The sequence below is a fragment of the Gorilla gorilla genome, chromosome 17, assembly GCF_029281585.2.
Source record: "Gorilla gorilla gorilla isolate KB3781 chromosome 17, NHGRI_mGorGor1-v2.1_pri, whole genome shotgun sequence".
Classification (NCBI taxonomy): Eukaryota; Metazoa; Chordata; class Mammalia; order Primates; family Hominidae; genus Gorilla; species Gorilla gorilla.
Genome location: NC_073241.2, coordinates 87,922,205 through 87,938,633, shown reverse-complemented (window position 1 = coordinate 87,938,633; position 16,429 = coordinate 87,922,205). Strand labels below are relative to the sequence as shown.

The following is a 16,429-nucleotide window of genomic DNA, read 5'->3' as shown; positions in this document are numbered from 1 at the left end:
TTTTTTTTTTTTTTTTGAGACAAGGTCCCACTCTGTCGCCCAGGCTGCAGTGCGGTGGCACAATCATGATTATGGCTCACTGCAGCCTCGACCACACAGGCTCAGATCATCCTCCTGTCTTAGCTTCCCGGGCAGCTGAGACTTCAGGTGCACACCACCACACTCAAATAACTTTTGTATTTTTTCTGGAGATGAGCTTTTGCCATGTGGCCCAGACTGGTCTTAAATGCCTAGACTCAAGTGACTCACCCACCCACCTCGGCCTCCCAAAGTGCTGGGATTATAGGCGTGAGCCACCATGCGTGGCCAGAACATGGGGTTCTCATCTTAGTGGTCTCTGGAGTTGCTCGCCAAAAATCATGCAATAAATAAGACAGAAATACAAGAATGTTCCTAAGGCAGATTAAGAATGGTGTATTGTTTCCAAATACCAGGCTTTCCTTCCTGTGCATATGGCATATTTTGACATATTTTCAGTGAAATGAAGGCTAATGAGAAAGCTCTTTGGAACACAATGGAAACCTTCCTGCTCTGTAACAAAAGGGAAAAATCCCAAGGGGTGGATGAAATTCCTGGAGGTTTTACTGGATTAGCCCATTAACATCACACCCCATTACTGAACACCAGGGAAGGATGAATCTCTTCTAAGGGAGAAAGTGTAGGTCAGTTTCTGTGATGATATCAGTAACATATGCACAGCATCAGTCTGGGAAGCCTACATTCCAAACTCTTCATCCTCAGGAAGAAAGTGGCATTTGCAAATCTACTTTGTTCTCCTCTCTTTTGTGCCATAACTAACGCACTAACTTTGAGCACTATTAAAGTATAATTTTCAAAAAGGTAAAGTGATTCCCATGCAAATATGAAATACACATTTTAAAGATTTTATTCAACTCATTAATTAGGGAAGAAACCAGAAACTATTACAGTTTGAGGAGCTAGGTATGTATAGGCAATTTAATAAAGGAATGTTGGGGTAAAACTGCTGGGTTACGTGTAGCACTGGTTAATGTCCCACAGAGCAATAAACAATAACTTATAGGGTTATCTTTTCTCCTAGATGGAAATTATTTGCATTTCTATTGGATAAAAACCTACAAATTAACATATACCTTCACTTTAAATCAGTAGTTATCATTGAGTGAAACAAAGTATATGACCCAAGATCATGCTTGGATGGGCCTTTGCCTTCATATGACATTGAAAAAAGATACTATTCATATCTTTGCCTTATTTCCAAGTATTGGAAAATTTTTCTTAATAGCACGTTGAGATTAGGGTAGCATTTTTCATTTTGTATGCCACCCATCAGCACAGCACCATCTTAGGTACACAACATGCTCAATAGTGTCTGCTGAATTATGTGTTTATTTGTATCAGCAAGAAGAAGCCTTTTCAATTCCTCACCTAACGTAATCCATCATCCACATCCCTGTTGCTTACTGTCCATCTTTGTTCATAGCTTTATGGTTTTTTTTTTCCTAAAAATACCTAAACTAATAAGGATATTTTTCTTTCTTTATTGTCAGGTCAGCCCAAGCCAGAGGTAACTTGGTATAAGAATGGTCAGGCCATCGATGGGAGTGGCATTGTTTCCAACTATGAATTCTTCGAGAATCAGTATATTCATGTGTTACATCTCTCTTGGTAAGTGGCTATACCCCTGTGGACTGTTTGCTAATATCCCTATATTCTGTCATGTGCTGATTACTATGAGGTAAGGCCAAAAGATTGGCTCATATTTGCTTCTAGAGTCATAATTTTAGATGCTATTGGCAGGCATCAGCCAAAGCACCCAGCAATGATGATTTCCTGAGCTCTGCTCAGTAACTAATTATACTCCCCTAATTTGCTGCTGTCAATGGAATTAACCTTTATCTAGAATTTTATTCAAGGTGATCCAGCCATTGCCATCCATTAAATAAGCTTTTCATTTCATCTTGATCTCTCTGGAAAGTGAAGAAAGTGTGATAGGATCTCAGCATTGTTGTGCAAACTTCCATGGGTAGGAAGAAGAAGTGGCTATGATCCCACAGCACCTTGGTGGTGGAGTTCAGGCTAGAAACCATACCCCCTGGCTTTATTTTAGGAAGTAGTATGGTCCAGTACAGTGATTTCGAATTTTTTTTGGTTCCTCCAAGAACTTTTGTTTGGATAAAACCAGGAAACTCAATAAGTAAAGGAGAGAAAATGAGAACTGCTCTGGGTGAAGCTGGGTAGGGAGTCTGTGCTTTTGATCCTCAATGCTACTAAATTGGTCACAGTGCCATTATGGGGCTCTGGGGAGCCTGAGAGTTCTTCAAAGCATGGTATGAAAATGACTGGTAGGCATGGGAGTGTGCTGATAGCGTTGAGTCTGAGATTTAAAAAAAGACTTGTTGAGTTCCAGCTCTGCCATTTTCTTGCTGTATGACCTTGGCCAGTTGCTTAACCTCTCTGAAACTCAATTTCATCATCTATAAAACAAAAGGCTGACAGAGAGAGTTAAAGAATGTAATACTTGTAGAAGTTTCATTGTAGAGGAGTTGTTCATAAACACAAAAGCTTTCTTATCTCCTATCTAATCCTTTGTTTAAAGTAACAGGCTGAGCATGGTGGTGGCTCATGCCTGCAATCTCAGCACTTTGGGAGGGTGAGGCAGGAGGATTGCTTGAGGCCAGGAGTTTGAGACAAGCCTGGGCAACACAGTGACACTTCATCTCTACAAAAAAATTGAAAAATTAGCTGGGCATGGTGGCTCATGCCTGTAGTCCCAGTTGCTTGAGAGGCCAGGGTGGAAGAATTGCTTGAGCCCAGGAGTTTGAGGCTGCAGTGAGCTATGATTGCACCACTGCACTCCAGCTTGGGTGACAGAGTGAAATCCTGTCACAAAAATAAGTAAATATGTAAATAAATAATAAACATCAGACATCATTTTACCACAGTTGAAATGCTTATCTGACTTACAGCATATCTAGCCTAACATTTGAGATACCCATTACTCATCTATTCTTTAATTCTTTAGATAATATTCTTCAGGCACCTACATATGCCAAGCATTTTGCTTAACGCTAGAGATGGAGGTAAATAACACAAACATTGTCCACACCCTTACAAAACGTCAACTCTGGTATGGATGATCAGTGGTGAACAAAGAAAGCCATTCTTCCCCTTACCACTCCAGTATACTTGGGAGACAGCCGGATTGGCATTTGCTGGCCCTTGACCATGACCTGGACTTTCCTACTTCTTCATTCCAACCTTGTCAAGGTCTCCCCTTCCTTGTCTTTATCCCATTCAGCTTAGAAACCACCTGTAAGGTTCGCAGGTGAGATTCTAGTTACCCATGGGTTTGTCTAGCCTCAAACATTCTCTTCTCCTTTGATCTTGTTGCACAGGCCTCCCTTTTGGTGGTTATTCATTGCTCAGGATTGATGACAAGTTCAGTAGACTGTGGGCCTCACAGGGGGCAGTAGCCCTCTCTGATTCACACAAACATCCCCTAGAGCCTGGCACAGTGCCTACAACATAAATATTTGTTGAAAGGATGGATGGAGACATCTATCTATCTATATCTCTCCGTTTCTCTATCTATTGTTTTTGTGGTTGGTTTATCTAGATCAATGTTAGCAAACATTTTTCTAAAAGGGGCCAGATAGTAAGTATTTTAGCCTTTGCAGGCCAGATGCAAAAATAAGCCACAATTATTCAGGTCTGTCATAGATAATATGCTTTAAAAAAAATAGCATAGTTGTGTACCAATAAAACTTTATTTACAAAAACAGGTGAGGGACCAGATTTGGCCCGTGGGCTATAGTTTGCCTACCCTGGTAAGATCCTTGAGGATCTACACACTGAACTTCTTTGTATGTTTCCCACCCTTGCTTATTTTCCTCTGAGCAATCAACACATATTTCCTGATTAATTTTAGTCTCACAGTAAACCAAAATATTATACCCACATTTTAGCCAGAAGAGAAGCTTGACATGTGTTAAGAATTGAGATTTGCTATTACTGTTTTATGTTCCATATACAGGATGAGGGTATAAAGGAATGGAGGAATAAGAAGCCCATGAGGAAGCCCCAGAGGCAGGTGGGCAAGTCAAAGCAGAAGGTATACAAAGCAGAAGGAGAAACTTGGGGAGGGAACTTGCCCTGTGGAAGGTTCAGGGAGTCACCATTCCCTGCTCTGAGATCCAGCAGGGCAGTGGCTTTCCATAAAAATTGAAGATTTGACACAACAGAATCCACTCATTCCAAGCTCCTGGGCTGCCATTTTGAAAAATAGCCCGTCTACTAGGAAAAGTATTCTGTTGTAATGCAAGAAATGTTGGTAGAGCCCTGTAATAGATGTGGTCACGTTTTGCTGCTTAGCAGTAAGTATGCTGGGCGCTAATGATCGTGGGAAGTTCTGACTTTTTATACCGGTAGTTCTGAATTCTAGCTGTCCGTTAGTATCACCTGGGGAGACTTTAAAACCCACTGATGCTTGGGCTTCGTGCTTGACCAATTAAATCGGAATCCCAGGTGATTCCAGTGTTTTGCCGAAACTGAGACACGCTCTACGTCCTAAGCATTCATCTGCAAAGGGATTTGACTTATACCAATATGTTAAATGCTGGTGAGGAAAATGAATGGTATTTTGTGCAAATGCCTTTCAAATATTAAAAGTTAGTTGTTAGTTATAATATTAGTCTCAAAATTTCCTGCTATATACCGTCAACCACTGGATTAGCTCATAGCCCAAAGAAAAGTACTTTTCTTCACCTGCATTTGATCTTTGGGTCATTAAATCTGAGTTTTTAGATACTCGAAAGCTCCTGTTTCTGTGTTTCCCAAGGGCTTTTTTGGTTTAACAAATCTAATCTGCAGTTCTGCTTGGAGGCTAAGAGCCCTGCGGTTGTATTTATGAATCTTTTGATTTTCTCTCTTTCCTCTATCTTCCCTGCATCCTGCATTCTCCTCCTCATGCTGTCCTCATCTCATGAACCTGGGCACTTCAGGCAAGTGAGACGGCGGGGAAGAGATTTATCATTGCTGTTGTAACCTTTACATTAACACGGGTCAAGTGTGCTTGGCAGGGAAGAGAAATGGAAAGCCAAGAAGGCATTCCCAGGGAAAGAAACATCAATAATCACATTATGGTATGCACTGTAGCTTGAAATAGAATTTTTTTTTTTTTCCAAAAGATGTAGGAGTTGGGGAGTGGGGAGGAAAATGCAAATAGATGTTTTCTACCTCATAATGAAAGCAAATTGCAACGATGTGTATACAAACGGGGAATTGTGGTCTCTTATGAACACAATGTAAAGAAAGGCAGCAAAGCAACAGATAAAAATCTGTCCAGGAACCCGCACTTAGATATACCCCCTCCTCAGCAGGGAGGCCTCCTTTGATGGTTGCAATCACATGGCTGTGCTGAGAGCCAGCAGGAGGGAGGTGGAAGGAAGGGGAAGGGGGCGGAGGAAGCACCAAGAGCAGCAAAGCTCCGCCCCTGCCTGGGCTAAAGCGGGACAAAGCAGCATCTCTGCTCTCTCATCAACTCTGCCCTGGCATCGGTCAGGCTGGGGACAGGTCCATAGAGCACCGGGCAGGGACAATGACCAGGAGAACGGCACAGTCACCACAAGCCAATCAGCTCATGGAGTGTATACAGGGTTGAATAGTGTCCCCCAAATCCATGTCTGCCTGGAGCCTCAGAATGCGACCTTATTTAGAAATAGGATTTCTGCAGGTATAATTGATGAAGGAGTTCATATTGGATTAGGTTGTTGGATTATTACGGAAAAGTGGTTCCAATCCAGACCCCAAGAGAGGGTTCTTGAACCTCACACAAGAAAGAATTTGGAGCAAGTTTATTAAGAAAGTAAAAGAATGGCAGAGCAGCGGTATAGGCTGCTCGCCTGAGTATACTTATTTATTGATTATATGCTAAACAAGAATTGGATAATTTATGTGTTTTCTGGGAAAAGGGCAGAGATTTCCTGGAACTGAGGGTGCCTCCTATTTTTAGATTATATAGGGTAACTTCTAAACGTTGCCATGGCATTGGTAAACTGTCATGGTGCTGGTGGGAGTGTCTTTTGGCATCTAACACATTATAATTAGCATATGAGCCATGCGGACGACCAGAGGTCACTTTCATTGCCATCTTGGTTTTCGTGGGCTTCGGCTACTTCTTCACTGCATCCTGATCTATCAGCAGGGTCTTCGTGACCTGTATCTTATGCCGACCTCCTGTCTCATCCTGTGACTAAGAATGCCTAACCTCCTGGGAATGCAGCCCAGTAGGTCTCAGCCTTAGTTTACCCAGCCCCTATTCAAGATGGAGTCACTCTGGTTCAAACACCTCTGACAGGGTGGGTCCTAATTCAATGACTGGTATACTTTTAAAAAGGGAAAACAGAGCCACAGAGACACACACAGAGAAAAAATGGCGGTGGGAAGACAGAGACAGAGATTGGGGTGATGCAATGGCAAGCCGAGACATGCCAAAAATTGCCAGCAGCCACCAAAGGCTAGGAAGGAGCAAGAGAAGAAGAGTCTTCCCTGGAACCTTTGAGGGACCATGGCTTGACGACAACTTGATTTTAGACTTTTTGGACACATGAACTGTGAAAGAATAAATTTCTGTTGCTTTTTGCCACCCAGTTTGTGGTAGTTTGTTACACAGCCCTAGGAAGCTAATACATGGGGTAGCCAAGCAATCCCGTAAAAAGAGGCAGGGCTTTTTGCCTACCTGGACATAAGCACTGGCCAGGTTTATCTGAGAATGCAGTGTTGGTTCCAGACACACCAGCTGAGTTCATCCAGACTACCCAGTAGGAGATGTCTAGGGACAAAGGGGCAAAAACATTTTTTTCAACTCTGCCCCAAATTCACGATTGATTATTCAAGGATTTGAAGGGGAAATCAATAAGGTTTCCTGGGTCACTTGTGTTTTTCCCCCAGAGGACATTTGGTAATGTCTGGAAACATTTGGATTGTCCTGACAGGAGGGGGTGGGGTGCTACTGCATCTGGCGGGAGGAGGCCAAACCTGCTGTTGAACATTGGACAGTACGCAGGTCAATCCCCACAGTCAGAATTCTCCGATCTAAGATGTCTGGAGCACCGAGGTTGAGCAACTTTAGCAAACTATCATAAAACTGGTGGGCTCTCATAGAGCAGCAGTTTCTTAGTTCTCATGGGTCTGTGGGCTGGCGGGCTGGTTCTCTGCTGGTTTTCCCTGGCTTTTTCATGCTCATTCATGCCACTCAAGTCCATTTACGGATTGGTTGGGCTGGAAGGTCCAGTGTGGTTTCCCTGACAGGCCCGGCAGTGGATATTGCTGTTGGCTGGGCCGCCTTGCTCTCCTCCACATGGGCTCTCATCCCCCAGGAGGACAGCACTGGTTTCCTTACAGGGCAGTCTAAGGGCAGCATTCCAAGGTCACGGAGCTGCAGGACCTCATGAGTTCCACCCAATATCATTTCTCTCACATTCTCTTGGCCAAAGCAAGTCACAGGCCAACACACATTTAAGAAAAATAGACTCTACTTTTGAAGAGTGGCAAAGTCACATTGCAACAAGGTGTGCATATTCACATGAGTGGAATTTGTAGCCAGATTTTGTAATCTGTATCTTCTATCTGTGGAAAATTTAATTGATCTTTTAAATCATCTATTTGCATGTATCTTTATCCTTCTCAAAAAGCCACCTATGACTGCCCCTTGCCTATAATTTTTTTATCCTTTTTTTTTGAGATGGAGTCTTGCACTGTTGCCCAGGCTGGAGTGCAGTGGCAAGATCTGGGCTCACTGCAACCTCCACCTCCCAGGTTCAAGCAATTTTCCTGCCTCAGCCATCCAAGTAGCTGGGGTTACAGGCACATGCCACCATGCCTGGCTAATTTTTGTATTTTTGGTAGAGATGGGGTTTCACCATGTTGGCCAGGCTGGTCTCGAACTCCTGACCTAAGGTGATCTGCCTGCCTCAGCCTCCCAAAGTGCTGGGATTACAGGCATGAGCCACCATGCTTGGCCTGTTCTTAACCATTCATTTATCCAACAAACATTAAGAGCACTTAATATGCTCTAGAATCCAGTGCCAAGTAAGAGGAAGCAAAGTTCTCTATGATCCCACTCACAGTCCAGGGGAGGAAACAGACACTGAAATTTCAGAAACGGGTATTGAACCAGAGAGTGCTCACCCAGACACAAGGTTTTAAGCTGCTTTTGTTACACGTTTCATGCTTGCAACCCTGTTTGGATAGTTTTTCATTTTCTTTTCCACTAGAACTCTAACATGCTATTAACTGTTGCACCTCACAGAGTGGATTGTTTTTAGAATGTGGACTCTGTGACTTCAGTAATGTGTCGGCATTCTCATTTATTTCTCATGTCCAGGCAGACAGACAGACCCTAGGAGCCGTGGGGTACAGTGTTACCTTCCTCAAGATACTCTGGTTTGAGAGCTCTTTGTAAGTGCTTGTCACCTGTGCCCTGGGGAGGACCATCAGCCTCTTTCTATACATAATCACCCAAGGGAACCTAAACCGTTTGCCAGACATCTGAAAAACATGAGTTGTTGTTCATGAATGAAACTGGGCAAATGAGTATAGGTGAATCACTTAAAGACACCCCCACTGGGGCCAGACGGGGTGACTCACGCCTGTAATCCCAGCACTTTGGGAGGCCGAGGCAGGCAGATCTCTTGAGGTCAGGAGTTCAAGACCAGCCTGGACAACATGGTGAAACCCTGTCTCTATTAAAAATAAAAAATTAGCTAAGCATGGTGGCGTGAGCCTGTAATCCCAGCTACTCGGGAGGCTGAGGCATGAGAATCACTTGAACCCGGGAGGCAGAGGTTGCGGTGAGCAGAGATCATGCCACTGCACTCCAGCCTGGGCAACAGAGCGAGACTCCGTCTCAAAAAAAAAAAAAAAAAAAAAAAAAGATATCCCCATTGCTGGAAGAAACACCTCAGAACACACAACCTGCTAATAGAATTGTCACCATCAACTTCGCTTACAAAGAACAGACAATCTTTTCCACTATTGACAGCCAGGGTCCAAAGATCTGGGTTTAAATCCCAGATCTGTAAGCTGTATCATCCTGGGCAAATTATTTAACTTTTCTATGTCTCAGTTTTCTCATCTGTAAAGATGGGGACAATAATAGCACCTGCCTAATAGGGTTGTTGTGGGGATTAAATCAACACATGCAAAGAATTTTGAATACTCAATACATAATAGCTATTTCAGGTACTTTAAACATGCTCCCCACCCCAAACTATAATTTTGGAACTGATTAAAATAGGAGAGTTTGGAGGTAAGAAAGGCAGCATTTTTCCCCTCTGCTATTTCTCTTTTGGAGGGTAAAAAAATGTAGTTAACGTGATTGTTCAAGGAATCATCAGGTAGAAATAAAGATGACTGAATCTTGCTATGTCTTGGCTAAGATGGAAAATGCATTTCATCCAAGGTTGGAAAGCGTTTTGTGAACTTCATGTTCCTGTGAGCTTAAGTAGGTCTAACAAATCTTAAGGATGACTGGTAGAACTTTCCGACACCTGGAAGGCGTCTGTGTTCCTGACACAGGGCTGAGGCGGGTTCCCGTGGCATTCTCCCTGAATGAATTCAGCAGGCACGCATCAGGGCCATGACTCAGACCATGCCTGGAGCCCTGCTTGAATGAGTTCCGAGGGTCTGACAAGGAACTCCCAGTTAGTCCTTGGGTGATAGGTCCCTTCTGAGAATCCACTGCTTGTCATCACATTCTGGTGGTGACTTTAGTAGGTAAGTGTCTCAGAAGAGTGAATGGTTATAGGCCAGGTTCTGGGACACTCACTCACCTTTTCCTGGGGACAGGACTTGGGTGGCTGCTCCCACCATGGTGCAGACTCCTCAGGGCAAATCATGCTAGTCAGGTGACAGGTGACAGGTTGATCCAAGAGCCCCTCCCAAGACTTTGGGACAGTCAGGGAAAGGTGCACCAATCACTAGAAGTTGGACACGTTCTGAAAGTACTGTCACTGAAAACTGTCACTGTCACGTTCTGAAACTGTCACTCCATTGACACCTTCTGAGAACTGAGCAGACCAGGCACATTAGGGAAGTTCTTGGAGTCAGCCCTACCTTGTAATCACAGAATTAGAGGCAGACACATCTGGAAAGATTGAAAAGATGGGGTGTCTTGCTCATGTAGAAATCGTGATGTGTTAGTGCTGGGGAACAGTTGACCAACTCCCTCTAAGGTAAAGCTCATAAAGAAATTACCTGACAAGGGGAGATGGCTAGTTATGGGCAGAGCTGAAACTAATCAGGCCCTGTGAGTCCCGGGAAGGGCTTTGCCCCGACTCTGTAGCGAGAGGGCAGGACTGAGAAAGGGGTTCAGTCTGGCAGCGTAAGTCTCTGTCCTGACCAGCCCAGCCTATTTCTCCTCCTCATGCACTCAGCTGAGGGCCTCTCATGACAGCCCCAAGGCCTCCCTGCCTCTGCCAGGTCCTGCCTGGGAGCCTCTCCTGCCCCTGCCTCCTGAGTTCTCCATGAACCACTGTGTGACTTGGACCTCACGCCCCTCCCCGTCTGCCTCCAGGCTCCATCACCTGGAATTCCTGCTTTGTCTTCTCCCAAGCACATGCTCCCATTCACTTTTTTCTGAATTCCACAATACTGAGCCAGTCTCAGTACATTCCATGAGACACCAGGCTACACCTCAGCGGAGTCGCCCTCACATGGGAGAGGAGCTGCCACTCTGGATCCTCCAGGACTCCCTTCAGGCCACACCCCACACCTGGGCCCCAGGTGAACCTGAGAATGGGTGAGAATGGGCGTGGTCCGTGAGACGGGTTAAGCCCTGGGATGGTCCCTCAGACCCTGCCTGTCATAGTCAGCTTGAGCTACCCTACCAAAATACCATAGTGTGGGTGGCCTAAACAACAGAAGTTTCTTTCTCACCGTCCTGGAGGCTGGAAGTCCAAGATTGAGGTGCCAGCATGGTTAGGTTCTGGTAAGGGCCCTCTTCCTGGTTTGCAGAAGCTGCCTTCTCACTATGTTCTCACATGGGACAGAGAGAAAGAGAGAGAGTGCAAGCTCTCTGGTGTCTCTTCTAAGGGCACTAATCCTGTCATGAGGGCCCCACCCTTGTGACCTCATCTAAACCATATCACCTCCCAAAGGCCCTGCCTCCAAATACCATCACATTGCGGGTTAGGGCTTCAACATATGACTTGGTGGGGGACATAATTCAGTAGCTAGCACAGCTCCAAATATGGAAGGGTTCTGGCTATATACAGGGCCAGACTAAGACGAGCCAGTGGGGGTGGACAGGGGCCCACTGGTTCAGAATCAGAAATCTGCAGCACTCTGTGAGAGCGTAAGTAGACACACTAAGTATCATAAGTAGATACTCAGCTCTCAAGCCAGACTACCCAGGTCCAATTCTTGGCCTCACCTCTTACTTGGGCAGGTTGCTTAACCTCTGTCTGCCACGATTTCCATATCTGTAAAATGGGAATGATTACAGTATCTACTTTGCAGGGTTGGGTGAAGATTAAATGAGATAATACCCATAAGGAAACTTTGTGAACAGTGCTGGTACTCAACAAATGCTAAGTAAATGCTCATTCTTTCTCCCTGAGATCTCCTGTGTATTGTTAGACACAGCCATTCTTTGTTTTTGTTTTTTCTTTTGAGTTGGAGTCTCACTCTGTCACCCAGGCTGGAATGCAGTGGCACAATCTCGGCTCACTGCAACCTCCACCTCCCAGGTTCAAGCAATTCTCCTGCCTCAGCCTCCTGAGTAGCTGGGATTACAGGTCCCCACCACCACACCTGACTAATTTTTTTTGTATTTTAGTAGAGACGGGGTTTCACCATGTTGCCCAGGCTGGTCTCAAACTCTTGACCTCAAGTGATCCACCTGCCTCGGCCTCTCAAAGTGCTGGGATTACAGGCATGAGCCACTGCACCGGGCCAATTTTTTTTTTTTTTTAATTAGCTTGGGGTGGTGGCACACACCTGAGGCCTCAGCTTCTTGGGAGGCTGAGGTAGGAGAACTGGTTGGGCCTGGGGGGTTGAGGCTGCAGTGAGCCATGATCACACCACTGCACTCCAGTCTGGGCAACAAAATGAGACCCTGTCTCAAAAACAAACAAACAAACAAGCAAACAAACAAACAAAAGATTTGTGGGAGGAATTAACACAACGCATCCAGGGGTTCTGTTCTTCACTGAGTCTTGCCTCAAGGGCAGCAGGCAAAAGAGCCATTCCACATACAGCCATCTGAACTCGGGGAAATGATTTGAATGAACTGTGGCTTCTTGGTGGTCAGAGGCTCTGTTGCTGAATCCTTAGGGGACTGGGTGAGCAGAATAATCTAACAGGCCTCCCACAGCTGCTGTAGGAGAAGGCCCTGTTGTCAGTAGCTCTGGTCACCATTTGAACTGCAGGGTGTCAGTGACTGCTCCCTTTCTGTCCTTGTCACTTCCCGTTCCCTGCGGTGGCTGCTGCAGCAGCTGGATGGAGATTCTTCTCCTGTTGGAGCTGCTCCTTGACAGCCCTAATGAGGCTGCTCCTTTGGCCCTGTGCAGGGTGCCCTGCTTGCCCGTCTGCCTGCCAGTGGCTGCCTCTGCTCACCAGTGGGCACCAGGAGGTGGCAGCCAGGCAGAGGCATCATGAGATGGTCAGATCAAGGAGACAGAGAGGGACACAGGACACAGCCAGCACCAAGGCCCTGACAACAGAACGGCAGACAAAGGGAAGCCACTGACTTGTGACGGGTTTCTTCCCTGACTACAGGTCTCTGAGCCTGCTTTTGGGAGAGAAATTCTCAGACCTGGTTTTGCTCATTCCCCCTTTCTGGGTCCAGCAATTCATTTTTTAAGAAGGAAAACCAACTCTTAACATCCACACAGTGCATGCGGGGGCAGCTTGCCAGTCATTGAGTAGGGAACTCAGATCAAATTGAGCAGCTAGTGGAGTGACAGATGATGTTTTCCTGAGAATTTAATAAGGGGACCTTTACCCTTGATGGAAACGTTGGAGTCACCAAGCTGGAAGTGACTTCAAGATGTTGCCGCTCAGAGCCTGGTCTTGGACCACCGGCATCAGCATCCCCTGGGAGCTTGTTAGAATGGCAAAATGCCAGCTCCCTCTCCAGACCAGCCAATCAGAACCTGCATTTTAATGACATCCCAGGTGATTCGTGTGCATTTTTAACACAGGAGAAACCCTGCTGTAAGGCTTAGGCTTAGCCCACTCCTGGCTATACATTACCTCTGGGGAACTTTAAAAAAGTATTGATGCTTATATCCCACCCCTAAAAAATTCTGTTTTAATTGGTCAAATCCAACTGGTCTAGTCCACTGCCTACACCCTATAGGTCACCCAAGGCCCAGAGAGATCACAGGACACATCCAAAGTAACACAACGGGTTAGGAACAAAGCTAGGGTTAGAACCCCAAAATTCTGTTTCCCAGGGCCCCCGAGTCCATTATGTTAATCACTGCATCTCATCCTACCAGTGCCTTCCTCCCAAACAAAATCTATTAAGATGTATCCTGGAATATAATTCAAAAAGGAGTGATCATAAGGACTTCATTCAAAAATAAGGATTCGTGGAAGGCCTACTATATGCCGGGGATTGTTCTAGACCCTAAGGATACAGCAGCAAATACTGGAGTCCCTGATCTCATGGGAAAGGGATCGCAAGAGGAGCCAGACATTTAACACACCAGGAACTATGTAATGGGTCAGGTGAAAAAAGATAAAGCAGCACCAGGGAGGGAAGGCGCATGACGGTGGGAAGGTCTCTCTGGTGAGGGGCTCTGAGCACAGGGGTGAAAGTACAGAGCGGGAGGTGATGTGGTTATTACCTGGGGAAGGCAGGTTCTCTTCACCTTCTGTAACTCCCATGTCAGCTCATTGCTTGTAGGCCACGGCACATGGTCATGACTTTGGATTTGATTTGGAGTGAGATGGAGACACACAAGAGGGTTTCTGAACAGAGATGTGATGACATTTTCTGGCTAAGTGTAAAGGATGACTCTTATCTCAGTGATGTGAATGTATCCTCTGGAGAAGACTCAGGGCACAGATGGGGACTGCAAGCAACCATCGCGGTAATTCAGATGAGACAGTGGTGCCTCCACCCAGGACGGTCCTGCAGAAGGTGGGAGGAAGCGGCCAGGTTCTGAGTGTGTCTGACAGGAGCTGCTGTTGGCCTGGATGCTGGTTGTGAAAGGGGAGTGAAAGACGGACTCCAGGATTTTTGGGCTGAGCAATTGGTAGAATGGAATTGCAGTTTTGTGGAGACAAGAAGCAGGTTTGGATAAGGACATCCACAGTTTGGCTTGGGGCGTGCTGGGTGTTTGATGAATTAGCAGAGCTCTGGGCCTCTGTGGCTAGGGACATTTGTGCTGCTGAGAGCTGGGACTGCCGGCCATGGCTTGTCTAATGGAGCATTCATCTTAGTCCTGCTCCCAAGATGATGGGCCTTTCAGAGAATAGATTTACAGTTTAAACTTAAGATTGTTTTGGTATATTGTCACAATGCTCCTTAAGATTTCTGGGATATTATGCTCGCTTGGTGACCTATTAGGTGCTGGGGGTGGAAACTGTTTCTGGATAACTTTGAGTTTTCTTTTAATAAGAAGGGTCAGTCATCTATTAACTAAGCGTGGTGGTAGTAATGCCATAGGATTTTTTTCCTTTCTGAAATCAGTTTGCCCATTTCTTGTTCAAAGAATCTCTGGTGGGTCTGCGTTGCTCCCAGAGGCTCAGAAAGCTGTCAAAAGTGCAGAGCTTCTGCACCAAGTGGAAGCCAGGAAACCGCTCCCCATGCATCCCCAGGAAAAGATCCTGGCTCTACCATGAACATGCCTGTTCCCTGACGTGTTCGCTATTGTACAAGAGTCCACGTCCGTTTATTTAGTTCAGTGCTTCTGAGCGCTGGCTGCCCAAAGGAATAACCTAGAAGCCTTTAAAAAAAAACCTGATGGTGAAGGTTTCACCCCATTGTGCTGCTTAATTGTGCTTTTTTTTTTTTTGGTTGGGGGAAGAGGTGGGGCCCTGGCACTGGTATTTTTTTCCTTTTATTATTTTTATTTATTTTTTTTGAGATGGAGTTTTTGCTCTGTTGCCCAGGCTGGAGTGCAATGGTGCGATCTTGGCTCACTGCAACCTCTGCCTCCCAGGTTCAAGCAATTCTCATGCCTCAGCCTCCCAAGTAGCTGGGATTACAGGCATGCACCACCACGCCTGGCTAATTTTTGTATTTTTAGTAGAGATGAGGTTTCACCATGTTGGCCAGGCTGGTGTTAAACTCTTGACCTCAGGTGATCCACCCGCCTTGGCCTCCCAAAGTGCTGGGATTACAGGTGTGAGCCCCTGCACCCGGTCTTTTTTGCCTTTTTTTTTTTTTTTTTTGAGACACAGTCCCTTCCTGTCACCCAGGCTGGAGTACAATGGAGCAATCTCAGCTCATTGCAACCTCCACCTCCCAGGTTCAAGCGATTCTTCTGCCTCAGCCACCCAAGTAGCTGGGATTACAGGCGCATGCCACAACGCTCAGCTAAGTTTTGTATTTTTAGTAGAGATGGGGTTTCACCATGTTGGCCAGGCTGGTCTTGAACTCCTGACCTCATGATCCACCTGCCTTGGCCTCCCAAAGTGCTGGGACTACAGGCGTGAGCCACTGCACCCAGCCCCTTTTTTTCTTTTTAAATAGACTTTAATTTTAGAGCAGTTTTGGGGTCACAGCAAAATCGAGCATAAGACACAGATAGTTCCCACATACCCTGTGTCCGGCATGGTACATTTGTTACAATCCATGAATCCACACTGACACATCATCACCCCAAGTCCATAGTTTACATGAGGGTTCACTCTTGGTGTCCGTTCTACAGGTTTGGACAAAGGTGTCCTGACATGCATCTACCTCTGCAGAATCAGCAGTAGTCTCCCCGCCCTAAAATCCTCTGGCCCTGGTATTTTTACGAAGCGCTCCAAGTCACTTGAACATTCAGCCAGGGCTGAGAACTATTGATTTAGTCTTACTGTGTGCCAGGCTTTGCTTTCAGCACTTTATAGGAGTTAATCCCTTAATCCTCATGTCACCGGGTTGATGTAGGTTCAGCTATTGTCCAGAGCTGTCAAGTGGCTTCTCCAACGCTGCAGATGGGCCGGCATGTGAACCCAGGCGCATTCGCTGCTAAGTCTGTCCCTTAACCACTATGCGGTACTGACTTTGCCAACTACCTCTGCAATCGGCTTCGAATTGTTCTCGGGTGAAGAAGAAAAGTAAACTTTCCCCTGCAGTTCACACACACACAGTGCCCCTGGACAGAATTCCGCACCCTCCACGCGGGAGCTCCTCCCCACCCACTGCCCCAGTTCTTCAGGGCCCTCTCCCCAAGCCCTACCTCCTGCGAATCCCACATCAGCTCATTGCTTCATTGTCCCTTACACA

General features: G+C 45.9%; 1 protein-coding gene and 1 long non-coding RNA gene across 6 annotated transcripts in view; one reads left to right on the top strand and one right to left on the bottom strand.

The window, feature by feature from the left end:
* The window catches only part of ALPK2 (alpha kinase 2), a 146,573-nt gene that overhangs the window by 20,223 nt on the left and 109,921 nt on the right, over positions 1-16,429 (top strand). For all 5 annotated transcript variants that reach the window (XM_019014169.4, XM_063699252.1, XM_063699253.1 and 2 more), the window contains exon 3: positions 1,530-1,647. In XM_019014169.4, the coding sequence (XP_018869714.3) occupies positions 1,530-1,647 (118 nt within the window). The remainder of the gene's footprint in view (positions 1-1,529; positions 1,648-16,429) is intronic.
* The window catches only part of LOC129528293 (uncharacterized), a 110,106-nt gene that overhangs the window by 54,219 nt on the left and 39,458 nt on the right, over positions 1-16,429 (bottom strand). The window lies entirely within an intron of this gene.